Source organism: Vombatus ursinus, unplaced genomic scaffold (genome assembly GCF_900497805.2).
Source record: "Vombatus ursinus unplaced genomic scaffold, bare-nosed wombat genome assembly UNPS02014774.1, whole genome shotgun sequence".
Lineage (NCBI taxonomy): Eukaryota > Metazoa > Chordata > Mammalia > Diprotodontia > Vombatidae > Vombatus > Vombatus ursinus.
This window is the reverse complement of record NW_020954552.1, coordinates 5,089,546-5,108,860: the sequence shown is the minus strand read 5'-3', so window position 1 is coordinate 5,108,860 and position 19,315 is coordinate 5,089,546. Positions and strand designations below refer to the sequence as shown.

The 19,315-nt window shown below is 35.5% G+C and overlaps 1 protein-coding gene across 1 annotated transcript in view; it reads left to right on the top strand.

The window, feature by feature from the left end:
* Positions 1 to 299: 299 nt before the first annotated feature.
* ADGRV1 (adhesion G protein-coupled receptor V1) overlaps positions 300 to 19,315 on the top strand; it is a 645,475-nt gene continuing 626,459 nt past the window's right edge. The window contains exons 1-5 of the mRNA XM_027864178.1: positions 300 to 482; positions 5,772 to 5,921; positions 8,246 to 8,341; positions 11,261 to 11,365; positions 12,227 to 12,340. Of these exons, the coding sequence (XP_027719979.1) occupies positions 300 to 482; positions 5,772 to 5,921; positions 8,246 to 8,341; positions 11,261 to 11,365; positions 12,227 to 12,340 (648 nt within the window). The remainder of the gene's footprint in view (positions 483 to 5,771; positions 5,922 to 8,245; positions 8,342 to 11,260; positions 11,366 to 12,226; positions 12,341 to 19,315) is intronic.

The following is a 19,315-nucleotide window of genomic DNA, read 5'->3' as shown; positions in this document are numbered from 1 at the left end:
GGAGAACAAATAGTAGTTGTCAGCTAGTGAGAAATTATTATAATAAAAATTGTGATTTTTGGCTTGATTTCAGGATTCTAATTTTCTGAAGTAGTTTTTAGTAGTGTATATGTATGTATATATATATATTATATATATATATATATATTCATGATTATGTGTTTATTTTGTGACTCCTAGCTTGGTGCTCCTATCCCTGGTCAATGTGGACCAATAGAAAAATGTTACTTTTGTTTTAAAGAACAAAATCTCTCTTTTACATCTCATCTCTTTTTGCTTTTTTCCCCCCACCCATAGGGATGCCCTCTGCTTCTTTATTAGTTAATCTTCTTTCAGCATTACTCATCAGTTTTGTATTTGGAGAAACAGAAGTAAGATTTTCTGGACAAACAGAATTCCTTGTTAATGAAACAACTACAACCGTCATACGGCTTGTGATTGAAAGAACAGGAGAACCGGCTAACATCACTGCAATTGTATCGGTAAGGAAATATTTTAGTAAATGCTTTTATTTGATCAGATATGTAAGTTCTTCTTTAAAATATATTTTGTTTTTCCCCAATTACTTGTTAAAGTAATTTTTAAACATTTTTTTAAAGTTTTGAGTTCCAAATTGTATTCTTCTCTTTTTTCTTTCCTTTCCCCCTCCCTGAGATGGTAAGCAATCAGATATAAACATTCATATGTACAATCATGTAAAATGTTTCCATATTAATCATTTTGTACAAGAAGACTTGAATAAAAGAAAAAGAATGAAAGAAAGAAAGCAAAAAATAGCATGCTTCAGTATGTATTTAAACAATATCAGTTCTTTCTCTGGAGACAGATAGTATGCTTCATCATTAGTCCTTTGAGATTGTCTTGGTGGAATGTTTAATAACAAGGTTTTTAGGAGTTAATTTCTTTTTCATTTTGATATTTTTGAGCTCCCAGATTGTGATATATTATGCAGATATACACATATATGTATATATATAAATTTACATTCTAAAGTGATGTGACATAGGTGTTTCACAGATAGTAGTACATAGCAGTGTTTAATAAATGATCTAATCAGAAATAGATTGATTATACTTAGGCTAGTTTTATTTTCTTGAATTTCTATCTGCTTATAATTATTTTTTTTTATTTTGGCTTTATATAACCCCCATTTCCCACTATATCCTCCTCCCTTCAGAGATTTGGTCTTTATAATGAGGAATCAGAGGGGGAAAAGTTCATCAAACCTAACCAGCATGTTTTAAGAGTTAGACGGTGTGCAGTGTTTGATACTCATTGTCTACAGAGCATCAGAAGGAGGTATCTCCTAATTCTTTTTTGGGAATAAGTTTGGTCATCATAATTTCATAGTGTTCAGCTTCCATTATTTTATTATTGTTGTTCTGGTCCATTTACATTGTGCTCACTGTGTATACAATTTTCCTGGTTCTACTTCACTTTACCTCAGTTCATATGTCTTCCCATGCTTCATTTTATTCATTTCTTACAACAGAGTAATACTCCATTAAATTTATGTACCACAGCTTACTTAAAATAAAATCCCTGATTGATGGACACGTACTTTGTTTCTGGTCTCTTGCTACCACAAAAAAGTGTTGCTATAAATATTTTAATGTAAATGGGGCTTTTCTTTTTATCATTGACCTCCTTAGGAATATATGACTAGTAATGGAATCTCTGGGTGAAAAGGTATGGACTTTCTAAGTACTTTCTTTGCATGATTCCTAAATCCTTTCAGTAATGGTCAGATAAATTCACAGCTCCACCAGTAATGTATTAGTGAGCTTTTCTTTCCATACCCCCGCCCCTCCAACATTAACTACTCCCATCTTTTGTTATATTTGATAATTTGTTCAGTGTGAGGTGAAACTTAAGAATTTTGATTTGTATTTTTTTATTATTAAGGATTTGGGGCATTATTTCATATGATTAATTTCAGTTTGCAGTTTTTTTTGAGAACTGTTCATTCATATTCTTTGACCGCTTACCTATTGGGAAGTGACTTTCATTCTTATATAATTGAACCGATCATTATTTTGTGAAATTATGAAATTGTGTGGGCATGCCTTGTTCTTAAAAAACTTGGCAGGAAAGACCACAATGGCAGTGGGAAGTGAGGCTGCAATCACACTTTAATAAGGCACAGAAGCTCTAGGGATAAATAGATGCAGAAAGTATAGAGACAAGCTGTGAAAAGAGATGCAAAGGAAGACAGTGTGGGGAAGGGGATGGGATGATGAAGGGAGGCAAGCAGCAGTGGATGAAGGGAGAAAAGGCAGAGAGTATCATTCCCTTAATCAGGGGTGGGGGAACCTGCAGTCTCATGACCACGTGTGGCCCTTTAGGTCCTCAAGTGCAGCCCTTTGACTGAATCCAAACCTCACTGGACAAGTTCTCTGAATAAAAGAATTTGTTCTGTAAAACTTGGACTTAGTCAGAAGGCCGCATCCAGGGACCTAGAAGGCTACATGTGGCCTTGAGGCCACATTCCCCATCCCTGCCATGGATTAGAGTTGGGACCACTTGGCAGCATGGACCCCATGGATATGGAAAAATGCTGGGGAAGGGGAGAGGAGAGCAGGATTTTGAAGTCCCATCTTTATAGGTTTTTTCAGGGAGGAAGAGACTAACTCTTGTCTATGCTACCTTGGGGTTAATTCATCCATATATCAATTCATCTCAAAGTTGTCAGTAAAACATTAAATTTAACATCTATGTTATCTCAAAGTTATCAACCTCATTTGATAATTTGCTGGACTTACTGTGGATGTCTGGAGCTTATTTAAGATTTTCATGTCGTAGGACCAAAAGGCTCTGATTGTAAGGCTTAGATGGCTCTCCTTGATCCAACATATATTACCATAATGTGATTTTTTGGTTAATATATGATATAATTTGTAAATTATGCTTTTTTGGCTTTTTGGATAGTTTATACATGATTTCTGGGTTCCCCTTTGGAATCTTACTTTCTGGTATTGCTACTTTATACGGGCTATTTATAAACTTACTATGCTGACTAGAAGTGAAGAGATAGTCAAGAGGACCAGAACAGGAAACAATTTTAACAAAGATTTCTCTAAGTTGTCTATATATCTTGATTATCAGACTCTTATTTAGAGGTCTTTGATAAGAAATTTTCCTCAGTCAACTCTTTATTTTTCCAGTTGTGTTAATTTTGTTCATGTCAAAGCTTTTCAATTTCATGTAATCAAAATTAGACATTTTATCTATTTGCTTTTGTTTCCTATTCATTTTTTTACTTAAATAAAAAATTATGTAATGATACTGAGGTCCTTAAGTGCAGTTCATACAAATTAGTTTTAGATTCTTGCCGCCTCAGCTCAGCTTTATGGATTCTGAAACTTTTAGAATTGTAAATGCATTAAAGAGAAAGCCTTTGAAAAGTCTGAAACTGAGAATTAACTAGTCTAAACGTGAATATGTTTGTGAGTTTCCAAATTTTAAGAGAAACTTAAGAGGTAAGCGATGTCTATGTAAGAGAATAGAAGAGGAATAACAGCTAAGAAAACCAGCTCTACAAAGTTCCTTCTCGTGTGGCAGTTGAAAAGCACTGTGGTACAGTTTTGCTGCAACCTGAATGTCTCTTTCGAGCTTAATAAAATGATTAATGGATCCTGTGAAAACCCTTTGTAAAAACATATATTCCAATAATTCAACCATGTGCACAGATTCTGAGAACATCATTACATTGAAAGTCTAACGTGTTTGGATTTTCTCTGTATCTAAAATTTCACCCTAGTTTAAAAAGTGTTTAGCTTAATTTGCCTTTTATGTACATGTCCAGGATCATGGATTATGGGCCTGTTTTTTGGATGTACGATTAATTTCTACTTCTTTTATGGTGATGAAAGAGTTTTCACTGGATAGAATCACAATCTGAATTGGAAGGGACACCAGAGGCCATGAATTCCAACCTCATACCTGAGCAAGAATCTTCTCTCCAACTTCTCCTGGTCATCTAGCCTTTGCTCGATGTCCTCCAGAGATAGCCCTTTTCATTTTAAAGATAGTTCTTATTGTTATGAAGCTTTTCCTTCCATGAAGCATAAATTTGTTTCTCTGCAACTCCCATCTCTTGTTCTGATTCTTGCCCTCTGGGGTCATGCAGCGTAAGGTTAATCACTCTTCTATATGATGGATCTTTATACTTGAAGGCAGCCATCTTTTGAGAAAGATGAGATGGAGGTGGGTAGGAGGGCACTATTTTTAGACATAGATAATTTCTGTACCAAGTTCCCTAATGGTTACAACAACAATACTAACAATTGACACATATTTAGTGCTTTAAGGTTAAAGCTTAAGGTAGAATTATTTTATTCTATTCTCATAATCTTCTGAAATAATAATAATAAATGACATTTTTGTTTAACTTTGTTTACAAAGTATTTTCTTTGCAATGTCTATGTATATAGGTTAGCAGAAGAATTATCAGGCAGCTAGGTGGTGCAGTGGATAGAGTGCCAGGCCCGGAGTTGGGAAGACCTTTCACCGAATTCAAATCTGGCCTCAGATGATTGCTAGCTATGTGACCCTGGGCAAGTCAGTTAACCCTGTTGGCTTCACTTTCCTCATCTATGAAATGAGCTAGACCCCAAAAGAGGTCAAGAAAAGTCAGACACTACTGAGGAACAACTAAATAACAACATAAGAATTATCATCCAAATTTCATAGATGAAGAAACTGAGTCTTGGGTTAAGTGCTGTGCCTATGATCTGATAACTAGTGCCTGGTGTTGGTGGGATATGAATTCTTCTCTCCTTTTATTTAATGGGGTCTTGAAGAAATAAACAAGTTTATTTATTTTTTTTTTTGACTGAGGCAATTGGGGTTAAGTGGCTTGCCCAGAGTCACACAGCTAGTGGGTGTTATGTGTCTGAGGCTGGATTTGAACTCAGGTACTCCTGACTCCAGAGCCAGTGCTCTATCCACTATGCCATCTAGCTGCCCCTGAAATAAACAAGTTTTTAAATTTTTTTTATTTTTTGTTAGATCATTAAGGATTTAGGGATATTGATAAGACTATGACACTTTTCTCAGGGGAGAGAATAAGAATTATTCCTGAATTCAGATGTCAATTTTGCAATTGACAAGCAATACGATGGATTATCATGAAATCCTTGAGCAGATTTATTCCCCTCAGTCTCGTTAAACTATGGTTAATTTTCAGTTTAGGTTAGCCCTCTCTAGATCAGATTTTGTTATACTAGAAATGAAGAAAAAAATCTGTCACTTTGCCTTGGGCTCCACATGACTTGCTTTCTATAGCTTAGCGAATGCCTAAGGATATTTCTATTAGTTGTTTGTCTTTGAAATGCTAACTCTGTGAGCACTTGTTGTTTTAGTCTTTTCATTTGTCTGATTCTTTGTGAGTTGACCCCTTTTGGGGTTTTCTTGGCAGAGACACTGGAGTAGTTTGCCATTTTCTTCTCTAGCTCATTTTACAGATGAAGAAACTGCGGTGGACAGGGTTAAGTGATTTGCCTAGGGTCACACAGCTAGTAAGTGTCTGAGGCTATATTTGAACTCAGGAAGGTGAATCTTCCTTATTCCAGGCCTGGCACTCTATCCACTGCATCACTTAGCCACTCTTTCTGTGAGCACAGCCTGCTGGTGTTGTTTCTTTGTTTGAATAGAAATACTGCAATTAATTGGAAGTTCCATTATCTTCCTTATGAATGCTCTTTTAAGTTTTAGTGTTAGAAGTTTGTGTGGACCCTTGGTTAAACAGCCTTTACCTTTGTATCTTATAGCTTTATGGAGAAGATACAGGTGACTTTGTTGACACATATGCTGCAACTTTTATACCTGCTTCAGAAACCAGTAGGACTGTGTATATAGCAGTCTGTGATGATGACATCCCGGAGCCTGATGAAACATTCATCTTTTACTTGACATTACAGGTAGGTACTAGAGTTATCGTTTTACTGATGTTATCTCATTCTCATATTGTTTGATGACATTCAGATAGAATCAGTCCTATTCTGCCCTTATTCTCTAATATTTAGTATTTTGAGAACTGTTTTGCTGGCAATAAGATTCCTTTTTTAAATGAATAAAAGTATTGGGATTTAATTTCATCTTCTGCAGGTTTCCTTGAGATAACCTCAGTAGCAGACAGAATGATAGGGATGATATGGACTTCATCATGTTACCACTTGAGTTTGATTTCTTCTTCTAGGTCTCTGTATTTTGAAGGTTTTTCTTTCTCATGTAGTTTGGGGATTATGACATCTCTTAAAAACATTGTTCTTAAATGTTTAGGAATCAAGTCATGCCTAGGTGATTACAGGCACAGTTTTGTCTGTGATAATGTTCTAGTTTCAGTACAATTTATTGATTTATCAAAGCTATTTTGAAGTCTGTATTTGAGTTTGGATATTTATCATCTGTTAATTTATGAATAGCAAGTTTCTCATGTATAATTCTGGTCACAAGTTCTTTTCTTTCTTAGGTATTTGGTAGATGTTAAGTTTTTATAACCTGTAGTGATATGTTGCACAGCATTTCTTCTCTCTGTAACTTCCGGTGGCAATATATTGGTATTATATCATTATTAAGAATCCCTCTGTTTCAGTTAACAAATCTGCATGACAGTCACTTGTTTGACACAGACATTGTTGGTTGAGTTCATGTTGATGTTGCCCCTGGGGGGACCTTTTGATTCCTATCTGGGATCTTAGCTGTTTCATAGGCTACATCTGGAGGTAAACCATTTTTTGGTTACATTAGGTAATTCTGGTGACAGTAAGTCTTTTTTAGCAGCTGTGGAGTCTGTTTCAGAAATTTTTTCTGTGAGTTTTAAACTTATTTATCATGTTCTCTGAGAATATCTATGAATCTTCTTTTTCCTATTGGAAATGGAAGTGTTAATCTTTCTATGGCTCTCTTGGGGACTCTTCATTTTATTAAAATTATATGAATTTTAGATGCTTTCTTTTTTTAAAAAATCACATATTTATTTATTTTTAGTTTTCAACGTTCACTTCTATAAGATTTTGAGTTCTAAATTTTCTTCTCTTCCCCAAGATGGTGTGCAATCTGATATTGGATACTTTCTAAATATACCATCCATATTACTGCTTCAAGTGTACATTGAGATCAATCTTGTATTATATAGATGTTAGTGGATATTATTATTATTCTTGCCATTATTATTATAATAAAAAAAACCTTAGTTTGCTTTAAAACCTTAGATATTTGGGTTATAGCTAGCCCTATTGAGTGGTTAGTGCTCTGGACTTTAGTGAAAAAAAGCCACTTGAACTCCTGTTCTGCAGACACAGACGGATTGTTCCTCCCGCTCTAAAAATGTGTTTTACAACGTAGTTTTCTGGTCCACTCAGCTTACTTAAGAATTTCTTTCATGAATACTGAAACAAGTATTGTCTTCTTTCTGGTCTCCCTTTCTCTCCCTTCTCTCACCCTCCCTCCCAACCATATATACACACCCACTGAGACACAGATAAACACAAAGAATGGTCATGCTTCCTGACTTCAAAAGGGAAGGGCACAAAAAGGAGGAGGAGCCACTTGGTGAGGACATGGGAAATTCCCAGTCCCTCAAAAAGAATTTGCAACATCCCTGGGAAAAGTACTTGAACAGGATGAGAGTTAAGCACTCTTTACTTCTTGCTCTGTGAGAATGATGCAAATAATCTCAAGTTTTTCCAGTTAATTTTTAAAAATAGTTTCGAAGTTATTACTAGTATGATATCTCTGTTTTCATAGTCACATATTTTTAGTTTATCACTTCACTTATAGAGTCAGCTCTTGTTTCAAATAATAAATGTCTTTTGCCTTTCAATTAACTTTTTCCTTTAGGTCATTTTGTGCTCCTGATGAATATTAGTAAACATTTCATATAGAAATTTTCCCACTGTTATAAAATAATGTTTACTTTGACCTATAGGCTTTTGATTCCTAGGAGAAAAATTATTTCCTTAGTTTCTGCAGTTTCTACTAGTAAATTTTTTTTCTTACAGAATTATGCACTCCATACTTGGTTCCTTATTTGTCAAATTGTGATTTATGGTTTTCAAAACCTGTTTTGAGGACTTTGTTGTTTAACTAGTTGGGAATTTTTTTTTTCAGTTTCTGAATTTATTTGACTTTTTCCTTCATTAAAAATTTACTTACATTTCAATTCACAGTCTGAAAAAAGAAATCCTACTGAAAATGAACTTTATTTTTCATTCTTTTCTTATTTATGTCCTATTCATTTTAGAAGCCATCATCAAAGATAAAGCTTGGTTGGCCAAGGTCTGTGACTGTGACCATACTATCAAACGACAATGCCTTTGGAGTTATTTCATTTGATATGGTATGATTGATCCTACATAACTTAATCTTTGTACTTTAAATTTAGTAGTTGATTTACTTTAATTTATAGCACTATATTTGTATATAGACACCATTCTGTTTTGGCATATGGTCAAATCCATCTCCTTTTTGAAGTATGTAACCACTTAACTTGAAATATTTCAAACTGGCATGGTCTTCTAGAGCTTAGCTCCATTAGCACGGCCATTGATGACTCAGAGTAGCCTCCATGCTGTGGTTTATCCTTGGCATAGGACTTTAGTGGAAGGAAGTACATACAGTCTAAGTTAAATTTTCCTGTTTGAATTTCCCAAAGTGATTGTTTGATCATGGAATAGTCTGTGGGAATTACATAGTAATTACTTAGTACACTGGATTTTTTTGTCTTTTAATTTAGTTGATCTGTTAACATTTTGAATACAGAGAAAGGTTGTTCAGACATCATTATGTATAGTCTTTTAAAAGCATTATTGCCATATTTATTACTTGAAGTGGAGGAAAAGAATAATAATAATAGCAAACATCTCTATGGCACCTAATGTGTGCCCGGCACTTTACAAATATTATCTCATTTGATCCTCACAACAATGCTGAGAGGCTATTATTAGCCCTATTTTATAGATAAAGAAACTGAGGCAAACATAGGTTTAAGTGACTTGTCTGAGGTCACAGTTAGTCAACATCTGAGGCCAAATTTAAATTCAGATCTTCCTGATTTCAGGACCAGTGGTGCTCTATCTACTGTACCACCTAAATGCTAAGATAGGAGGAAAGCAACTCAAGTGTTTCTTCATCCCTCTCCCTCTTCTCTATACCCTTTCCAATCTGTCCATGCCCCTAATCTCCTGTAGGCATTTGGGGAAAACGAATGAGGTTGAGGACCATGATACAGCTCTAGCTTCTGGGAGTAGGTTCTAGCTCTTGGTAGAAATGGCCTCTCAGGAGCTTGTTCAGCAACAAGCCCTCTCCACTTAAATCATATCATTACAAGCTCAATCAATATCTACTGTATGTATAGGATTGAATCTTGGTCTTGCCTGTAACACTGATTAGATGCTGTTGTTTAGCTACTCATTCATTCTTCACAACTTATTGCAGTGATCACTGCCCCATGGTTACCTATTTTGTTATGCATTCATCACTCCTTGCTTCTTGGCTTTACTGCCTATTGTTTCCTTCCCTCTCCTGACTTGACCCTACCAGAAAGAGCTATCAGCAACTGATTTTTTTCTCTATCTAGGGCAGTGGAGAGGTAAGAGGGAAAAGCGTGAAAGATGAGCTGAATGATAGGCACTCTGACAAGCTCCCCTTGACGTAAGGATATATTAGTAATTATGAATGATACTGCAACCAAGATTTAATCTGTCAGTAGTGCTGAACTACTCCAGGAAAAAACCCACAAAAAGATGCTAAGACAGTAGAGATTGATGAGAATGAAGAATAAACATAGTCCCATTATACTTGCTTGAATCTTGGGAGGCTTCATACTGTAATGGAAAATGCATAAAATTAGAAATAGGAAGACTTTGATTCTAGTTGTTAGCTGTGGCATCTAGGGCAAGTCACTGAGCCTTAATTTTCTCATCTGGTAAGATGGGACCTCTCCTCTCTATCCCATAGGGCTGTTGTGAAGATCAAATAAGATAACGTATATGGAAGTATTTATAAACTGTAAGTGCCAATGTAGAATAAGTTTATAGCAAATATATGTTTTGGGTTTTTTTTTAACTGGACCTGCAGTTTCATTGCTTTGGACATGCTCAGGAGGAAAATGTCCACCAGTACAAATCAGCACCTGCTTTATAATTTTTAGTGTTATTAGAGGGTTGCCTGAAGCAATGAGAGGTTGAGTGACTTGCCCAGGATCACCCAGTTTGCCTCAGAGGTGAGGCTTGAATCCTGGTCTTTCTCATGTGTATAGAGATGAACTCTTTAATCAACTACACCCATCATGGTGTTTCTTAATGAATTAATGGGAATATAATTTTCTAAGTACTGATTCAACCTAAGATAACAGTATAAGGCAAATGGCATTAGTCCTTATTTTTAATATACACAATTTAGACTGTTTAGGGGTTCTTAACCTTTTTTGAGTCATTGACTCCTTTGGCAGTTTGGTAAAGCTTAAGAACTTCTCAAAATCATGTTTGTTTTTTCAAAAATTCATGACTGAAGGAAATTCAAAATTACAATATGAGGTTAACGAAAGCACTTTTTCCTATCCAAGTTTCCAGACTCCTTGAAATCTAGACCTCTTAGTGATCTATAGACCCCAGGTTAAGAACATCTCATCTGGAGGCCAGAGGATATTGACTGCACATTTCTTGAATCACCAATTGATAGAAGGATATTTTAGGAGGATAGTTTCTTGGACCTAGAAAGGAAAACTACTTGTGATGATTTCTTGGATGATGAAGAAATATAGATCACTAAAAGTTACAATTTTACTGGATATCATTATAGGAAGTAAAACTAGATAATATAAAATTTAGAACTGTTTGGGACTCATTGAGTACAGATTAAGAAACTGGGCCACAGAGAAGTTCTGTTTTTTTGGTGGGGAGAAGAGTCAGGACTAGAACCAAGATCTTTTAACTCCTACTCCAAGACTCTTTGTACTATACTCTGTTGCCCTGGATTTGGTAGTTGGATTATTTAATTATTATAATATATATAATATGTATTATATTATATATAGTGTGTTATATATAATATAATAATATATAAATTATTATTTAAGTGCTTTTGTTCTCAGGGTTAGTTCATTGTTGGGCAATACACTATTCTTAGTTGACATGTTACAGGCTCTATTAACTTGCCTGTGAGAATTTAATATTTCTATGGTAGTGGTTTTTTAAACCCCTTTCTACTATGATGTTTGTTCAGCACCTGATTACCTGTCTCCACTTTTCTCCATTAGCCTTCCTTAATCACAGTGAACGAGCCCAGGGGCAGGAATGAATCTGTACCTTTCATTCTAATTAGAGAAAAAGGAACCTATGGGAGCGTAACTGTGAGTTTTGAGGTAAGTTTGTTTAAAAATAGCTTTAAATTTCTACCTCTTAGTTTTAGTAGATAGCTTACATTGAAAAAATCATAGTTTTGATCATAAACATGAAACAGATTTAATATAGGGAATGTTTTTATAACCTTGTTATAAATACTGCAATGTAATGTTTTTATAACAGATGTTCATTAGTAGTCTTACTCTGAATTTGAGGTAATAAATAAATTTGGGTAATAAATCACTGAAATTCAACATAAGAAATGTCAGTTGGAATATTTTAAATGGTCTAGACATAATAATTTTCATAATGGATATGAAGCTGAGTTTCTTCCTCAGGCATACACATGGGTAGAATTACCATGTTAGATTATTTAATTTTCTATTTAATGCATAAGTAAAAGTGAGCAAATACATGGTATTTTTATAACCTTTAAAATTCATACATAAATATTTAACTAATTTTGGCACTTTATGAAGTTATCTACCATATGATTATATGCTACTTGAGAAGATTTAAATATGAAGTCATTATTGTTTCCTTAAAAGAACATTTTATTTCTGGAAAAGATAGTAATTTTCCTCTAATGCAATTGATGTTTATGGAAGTACCTTTTAGCTTTGATTAAATAGTTAAAAAAAGATACTGATAACCTCGAACCTTTGAGCGTACTTATATACTTATGGTAACCTTAGTATTAGCATCTTGAAGGATAAACTTCATAGCATCTTGAGAGGCTGTTACTAAGTGTAAGAGAATCTTTCAGTAGTCTCTGGAATCCTATAAATTACTACCACTGTAGCGCTACTAATGCTATGCATTTTTTAGGTGCCGTAAATCAATTTGCATTTATTTAGTAATATCTTATAATTTTTTTGCAGGTAGAGGGTGGTCCAAATCCACCTGAAGAAGATTTAAGTCCAGTTAAGGGAAATATCACCTTCCCTCCTGGTAGAGCAGTAATGGTTTATAACTTGACAGTACTGGATGATGAGGTGAGAAAAAATTAAGTACTTTGATGTACAGAATATTATATCTGTGCATCAGAAATTAAAATAAAGTACCTTTTTTAGCATGTGTTAAATTATGTCATGCTTGCACAGTTGACCGTGAAGCAAAAACTTTCAAAATCCTAAATAAAACTGTGAACTATGGCCAGTAATGATGTGAGGGTAAGAGGGCAAACTGTTTTCCCACTTTTTGCATGTATTATGTACATTGTTGTTTTTCAGCTCTTTTAGCCATGTCTGACTTTTTGTGATCTGTTTTAGGGTTTTCTTGGCAAAGATACTGGAGCGATTTGCCATTTCCTTCTCCTTATCATTTTAAAAATGGCAAAACTGAGGCAAACAGGGTTAAGTGATTTGCCCAGGGTCACACAGCTGTAAGTGTCTGAGACCAAATTCGAACTTAGGTCCTCCTGACTACAGGCCTGGTGCTCTATCTACTGTGCTGTCTAACTATCCCACTACATAAATACTTGATTTATTTAACTTATTGGGGAGAAATGAAAGAAACAAACATTTAATGTCAGGCACTGTGATAAGAAATTTACAGATATTATTTAATTTCATTTTTAGAGTTTGTTGCTATGCCAAATTAAAAAGGTAAAAAGCTGTACAAATATAAGATAGTGGTCTTAATACTTGTAGTCTCTAATGTGCATATAATAAACACTTTTAAAATTACATTGATTATTTTTAGTAATGGTAGTAATTTAGTAATGTTCTCAGATTGCACATGGATATGCGACTTTTCCAAATCTGTTGTCATAAGTTATATATGTGTATATACAAGCATATACATGTATACACATAGATATATTTACATACACTCATGTATGTTAGGACCTGTGATTTCTTTAGTGAAGGGAACAGAGTAACATTAGCATGTAAGTATAATTTATACTAGCCAAAGAAGAAAAAAAATGGCTTGGGTACTATAGAAAATTTCATATATATTCCCATGACTTAAGAAAATGATCTAGCAATGACTGATTAGCAGGTGAGTATGAAAGAAAAAAAATAATCACTTCAATTTTTTAAAAAATGAAAGAAATAGGGGAAGCTAGATGGCACAGTGAATAAAGCCCGAGCCTTGGAGTCAGGACTACCTGAGTTCAAATCCGGTCTCAGACAGTTGACACTTAACTGGTTGTGTGACCCTGGGCAAGTCACTTAACTCCGTTTGCTTTACAAAAAAAAATGAAAGAAATAAAAAGAAATCAGACATACCACAGGATATATATTACATAAAAATTATTTATTAAAAATTTTAAAATTTATTCAAAAAGCCTCCTCAAAAGTCTTAGTCCATTGTTTCATTATGCAGTAGATAGAAGTGGCCTTTAAATCTTCAGTTGAAGGGATAGATAGGTTGTGCTATCTGGAGAGAGAGTTTCCTTGCTAGAAGGTTGGTTTTTAGGTAATGAATTTTTTGGGCCATGACAACTTATCAATTTTATCTAATTGTCTAATTATCTAAGGGCAGAAGGAGCAGTATCCATATTGATAAAATCATGGATCTTTTGAAGAATTGTAATTAATTGTTTTTTTGTGTTGCTGTTGAAAATGAATACTGATTTATTTTAAGTTAATTTATTTGTGATACTATATGTAAATTGTATTCTAAAATTTTGGAACTTACATATATATATAAAATATAATATATAATAAATTTAGCTTTTTGTGTAATTGGGAAAAACAGAATCTTTTAATTTCTAATATTAACATGTTTGAAAGTAATTGAAGACCTACTGTATCACACTGAATAATGCCTTCAGGATTCATATAGAACTACAATTTAGGGAATACCTGTCAACAGGCAATCACAACTTCAGGAAACTTATGTGAAAACTAGGTTTATCACAAAAGAAATGAACAAACATGTGGAACGCAAAGAGTTCACAATCCATACAGAAGTTTACATTTTTATAACAACAGGACAAAGGAAAGAGAAGATACCAGAAATCTTCACCCAAGGGGGCATGGCAAGGGAGGGAGAAAGGTTCAGTAAAGGTGGGGAAAGGTTCAGTAAAGGTGCGAAAAGGACAAAACTCCTCCCCAAGGGGAGGAGCAGGCCAATAGCAAAAACCACATTCTTTTCCCTTAGGAACTGCTAGACTATGAAGATAGGATGGTTTGCTTATCTACATAGGTCCCAGCTGCACAAGCACTTTCTTAGCCTAGTGCAGACTGGTGCCTGTCTTGACTCCCAAGGACACACAGGACGTCTGGTTTGGGATGCAAACAACAAACTATGTCAGCTGTGGGGGGCTGCTTCCTTGACACGTTCAGGGCCTCCTGCATGTTCTAGGTTCAATCTTTCTGGAAAATATGGCAACTCAAAAAGACAAGTTCAGGGGATCCCTTAATAGTCCTTAACATAACTAAATCAGAAAATACAATAGTAAGTATACTTTTTTATTTTGATAGCTATCGCATTACCATGTGTCTTTTTGTTGCTTCTTAGTTTATCTGCATTTGATACTTCTGAGATTAGTGTTTTGTGGTTGTTCTTTCTCATTAAGGCCAACCTTTCTACATGTGGCCTTGATCCTCTTCCCCTCTGTCTTTACTATTAGATTTCCCTGATAGTTATCTACATTCCTCTAATCTTCAGTTTCTGGTAATTGCGGGTTCCTTTCCTCTTGCCTACCAATATGCCCAAGTCTCTCCTTACCCTGAAAAAGTCCTCAGTAGACTGTGTTAATCCCTCAAACTATTGTCCTTTTTCTTTTCTCCCTTTCATAGCCAAATTCTTAATAAAAGCTGTCTGTACTCATTGTCTTCATTGTTTCTTCTTTCACTCACTTTCTCAACCTGTTGTAATGTGTCTTCCTATGTCCTGTCTGAAGCTGCTCCCTCCAAGTTAGCCAGGGTCGTTTAACTGCCATGTCTGGTGGTCTTTTCTCAGGCCTCATCCTTGTTGACTTCTCTACTGCACTTGACACTGTTGACCATTTTCTCCTCCTGAATATTTTTTCAAATTGAAACTGAGCTAGGCCTAGAACTAAAATGGTTTGAATTGCCTTTGGGAAATTGCAGAGCTTCTTTAATGATCCTCAATTTCTCCTAGAAATTCTACGAGTGGTGACTCATGAGCAGGAGTGTTCTGGAGATAGCTTGTACTATCTTGAGAGAACTTGACAGTAATTTATTGTGCTAAGTAATTTATTTATTTGTGATACTATATGTAAATTGTATTCTAAAATGTCAAATAAAATTTTGGAACTTATTTGGTGAGCTTATAAATTTAGCTTTTCATGCGATTGGAAAAAACAGAATCTTTTAATTTCTGATATTAACATGTTTGAAAGTAATTGAAACCCAACTGTATCACAGTGAATAATGCCTTCAGGATTTACATAGGACCAGCTAAATGCTTAGACACCTTTAGAGAGTCAATAGCTAAATTTTTAGTGTGAGCATTTACACCTTGGAAATCGATAAATACTACAAATCAGAGCTTGCTTTATTGTTTTGTTGATTGTCTAGACTTACTAAAGTAATGGAAAAATGTTAAAAATGCAAATTGAACTTAAAAGTGTGTTGCATATACTTTTTTTTTGAGATGGAGAGCCAGTTGTTAAGCAATTACCAGCACATCTTTACACAAGTCATGGAACACTGCAGTACTGAGGAATTAAAAATGAGTATCACTGTAGACATCACTGTGGCTTTGTCCAGTCACAGGATAGGTGAGAACAAGCAGCAATGCAAAATAGATCAGTAACTAAGAAGAAGAATCAGAATAAAGACCTCGTGCCTAGAATGCTCTGTCCCCTTACCTTTGCTTCTTGGTTTTCCTGGCTTCTGTCAAGACTACAGGCAAATCAAATCTTCTGTAGGAGACCTTTCATAGTCTTCTGAGATGGTAACCTGTCAGGTTACCTACATTTACTCTCTATGTCCCTTGTATGTATGTTTTGTCTCCTCCATTAGATTATTTGCTTCTTGAGGACAGGGATTTTTTTTTTCCTTTTTTTGTGTCTCCAGTGCTTAGCACAGTACCTGGTACATAGTAAATGCTTAGAAAGTACTCGTTGAGTACATGCTCATCTAGGGGGACCCCATGTGTGGCAAGGTACTTTGTGTGGCAAGGCTTGTATCCCAATATGTACCAAGGGGGTGTTGTGTTGCTTGAAGAGAGACATCTCTTTTTCCACTTACCCTTCTAGAAGAGGTATTTTAATGCCTGACAACAGAAAGGTAAGCAAGAGGTTGGGGCTGGAGGCCATTCTGCTCTCCTCAGAGAAAAGGGCTACCCTGCTGGCTAGGATTATAGCTATCTCCTTCCTTAATTATTGTTGTTCTAGGGGATATGATCAGGTTAAAGCTAACTTCTGATTGCTGTGCCATCATTGCAGGGGAGGATAACTGAATCCAAGACTTGATCCTTTTCCCACCAAATACCAGTTCTACAATGAACTGATATAGCAAATAGCAAAGGAATATATTTATTCAAAATGGTAACAAAACAGAAATCAGAGAAGGTATACATAGGAGAATATATACCAGACAATATAGAATGAAAAAACTCTCCCACTGGAAGAAGGTAACTCAGGTCAACCAAGAGAGAGTCCCAGGTCACACCCGAGGGGGAGCCCTTCAGGTCTCTAGTGTAGCAAGTTGGGAATGGGGACACGATAGAGTCTGCTGCCTCTTCTCATGTCTTCCTGTAGTCTTTTCTTTTAGCAACTTGAAGTGGGGTTTCCCTCTTGCATCTTGACCCTTGAAGTTGGAAGCCAGAAGTTCCTGAAGCAACGAATAGGACTTGAAACTTGAGGAATCCTGAAGAGGACTGGAGAAGACTGGAGCTTTCATGCTTTCACTAACTCCACTCTGCCTCTCGTGTAGGCCAGGGCATTCATCTCCATCCATAAGGAAAGAGTCCCTACCAATAAGCTTAGGGATAGGGGTTACATTTGGGAGAAAAGATGGGCTGATTACTTGGCAAGAGTGAAGGACACCCAAGGTACAACCTGTGTATTCTTTTTGTATTCTTGTCATGTCATGGGAAAGTGAGGAAGGCCTCCCGTGTATTGAATGTGATGAATTCCTTTTACGTAATCTTCCTGTGATGAATTTTTGGAGGATTTTTCTCCCTTTTTTTCTTTAGTGGGGTAGGCAGAAGAGAAAATAGATTTTTGCTAATTGGAAAAATAAAACACTTAAAGAAGTTTTATTACAGAGAAGACTGGGCCTAAGTAATCTGCTCATTAGAGGTGCTGCTCCCAGTGGGGGCAGCTCAAAGACACCATGAGAATGGAAAGGATAGGGACGCTGCAGCATCCACCAGGGTGTGAGTTGCCTTAGCCACATATGTTCCTTAAGTATGTACCTTCCTTGGAGTGTAACCATTCTTCCCCTGATACTGTATATTGTTGTGAGAGTATGTTCTGGGTTAATGAAGAACATTTTTTTTTTTTTACTAGTCTTAGGATGCCATCTCAGCAAATGTATTTGCTTTGGGAAAATAAAAAAAAATTTACAGGAGGATGTGGATAAGAATAGCACAGGATATACAGGCACGAATGTGTTGTGATCTGCCATGTTGGAGGAAGCATTCATATTTGTGTGACTACAGATTCATTTGAGTATTCAGAATGTGAAATCTTTGTTCAGTCAAGGCTGATACCTTATTGCATGAACCAAAGCACATTGATTTTGATATTCTCATTAGAGGTGAAACCAGAAATCCTAAAGGAGTTGGGTCTAAATTAAAGGATAGCCACAAAGTTTTTCTCAGAGAGGGTTGGTTTTATTGGTTTCATTTCCCAAAGCAAGGAGAAATAACATTCGTGAGATACTTTGTTATCTCACAGTTTAGCACTTCTGTAAGATGAGCACAAATGAAAAGACCATAAAGAAGATAACTATAGCTTATGTGCAAAGGGTGAAGTACTGGACTATTTCTGGGAAGAACTTGACAACACCCTTTAAACCTAGTCAATCTGAACTTTGATCCTTGATGACTTCAATGCAGAAGTGGGCACAAAGGAGAATGGGCAAAAATAGTTGCTAGAAAATGTGACTAAGGAAACGAAAGAGGTCAAAACTTGTTAGGCTAGTTAGATTACTCAGAATTGACATGCTTATATGGAATAAATTTTTTTTCAGAAGAGAGGTGGAGAACTATGATCAATGCAATTGCCATTTACGATTCCAGAGAATCAATAATGAATCATGCTATCCATTTAGGTTGTGGCGGGGGGGGGATGAGAGAAAAAATAGCTTTCTTTTAACAAAAAAAATAGAGAGGTGAGGGGGTGCCATAGATGTGAAATTTTGCATGAACTTTTAGATGAAATCACTGTATTATTATTAGTTTTGTTTAACTCTTACTTTGCCACATGAAACCTCAAGTGGGAATGATCTGTGAATGTTTGTAATGTGAAAACAAAACATTTAAAAAAAAACTCAGTGGAAATAAAGGAAAGATGTGGAGGACACTGGACCTGGCAAATACTAGATAATCCCATAAAAATGAAATTGAATATATTTGAAAGGACAGAAAATGACTAGTTACCAACATAGGAGTCATTTTAGAATTAGCTATTTATGAAGTCAGATCATCAACTTATAAAAGAAAAAAAATCAATATGAAGTAGTAAAAAAAAAAATGGGGGGGGGGCAGCTAGGTGGCACAGTAGATAGAGCACCAGCCCTGAAGTCAGGAGGACCTGAGTTCAAATCCGGCCTCAGACCAAACACTTGATGCTTACTAGCTGTGTGACCCTGGGCAAGTCACTTAACCCCAATTGCCTTAAAAAAAGGGGGAAAAAACCCCAAACAACTTTACTGTATAACTAACACAGCTCTGACATAACTTATTCAGTCAACAAATGGTAGCCAAAGGGAAATGACTCTGTGGAATTATATGAAAATGTCAAAATGCTGAAGAAATGTCTCACAGATTCTGGTGGTTTTCCACTATTTCCTGAAGCACATCATGGCCGTCTTGTCTGA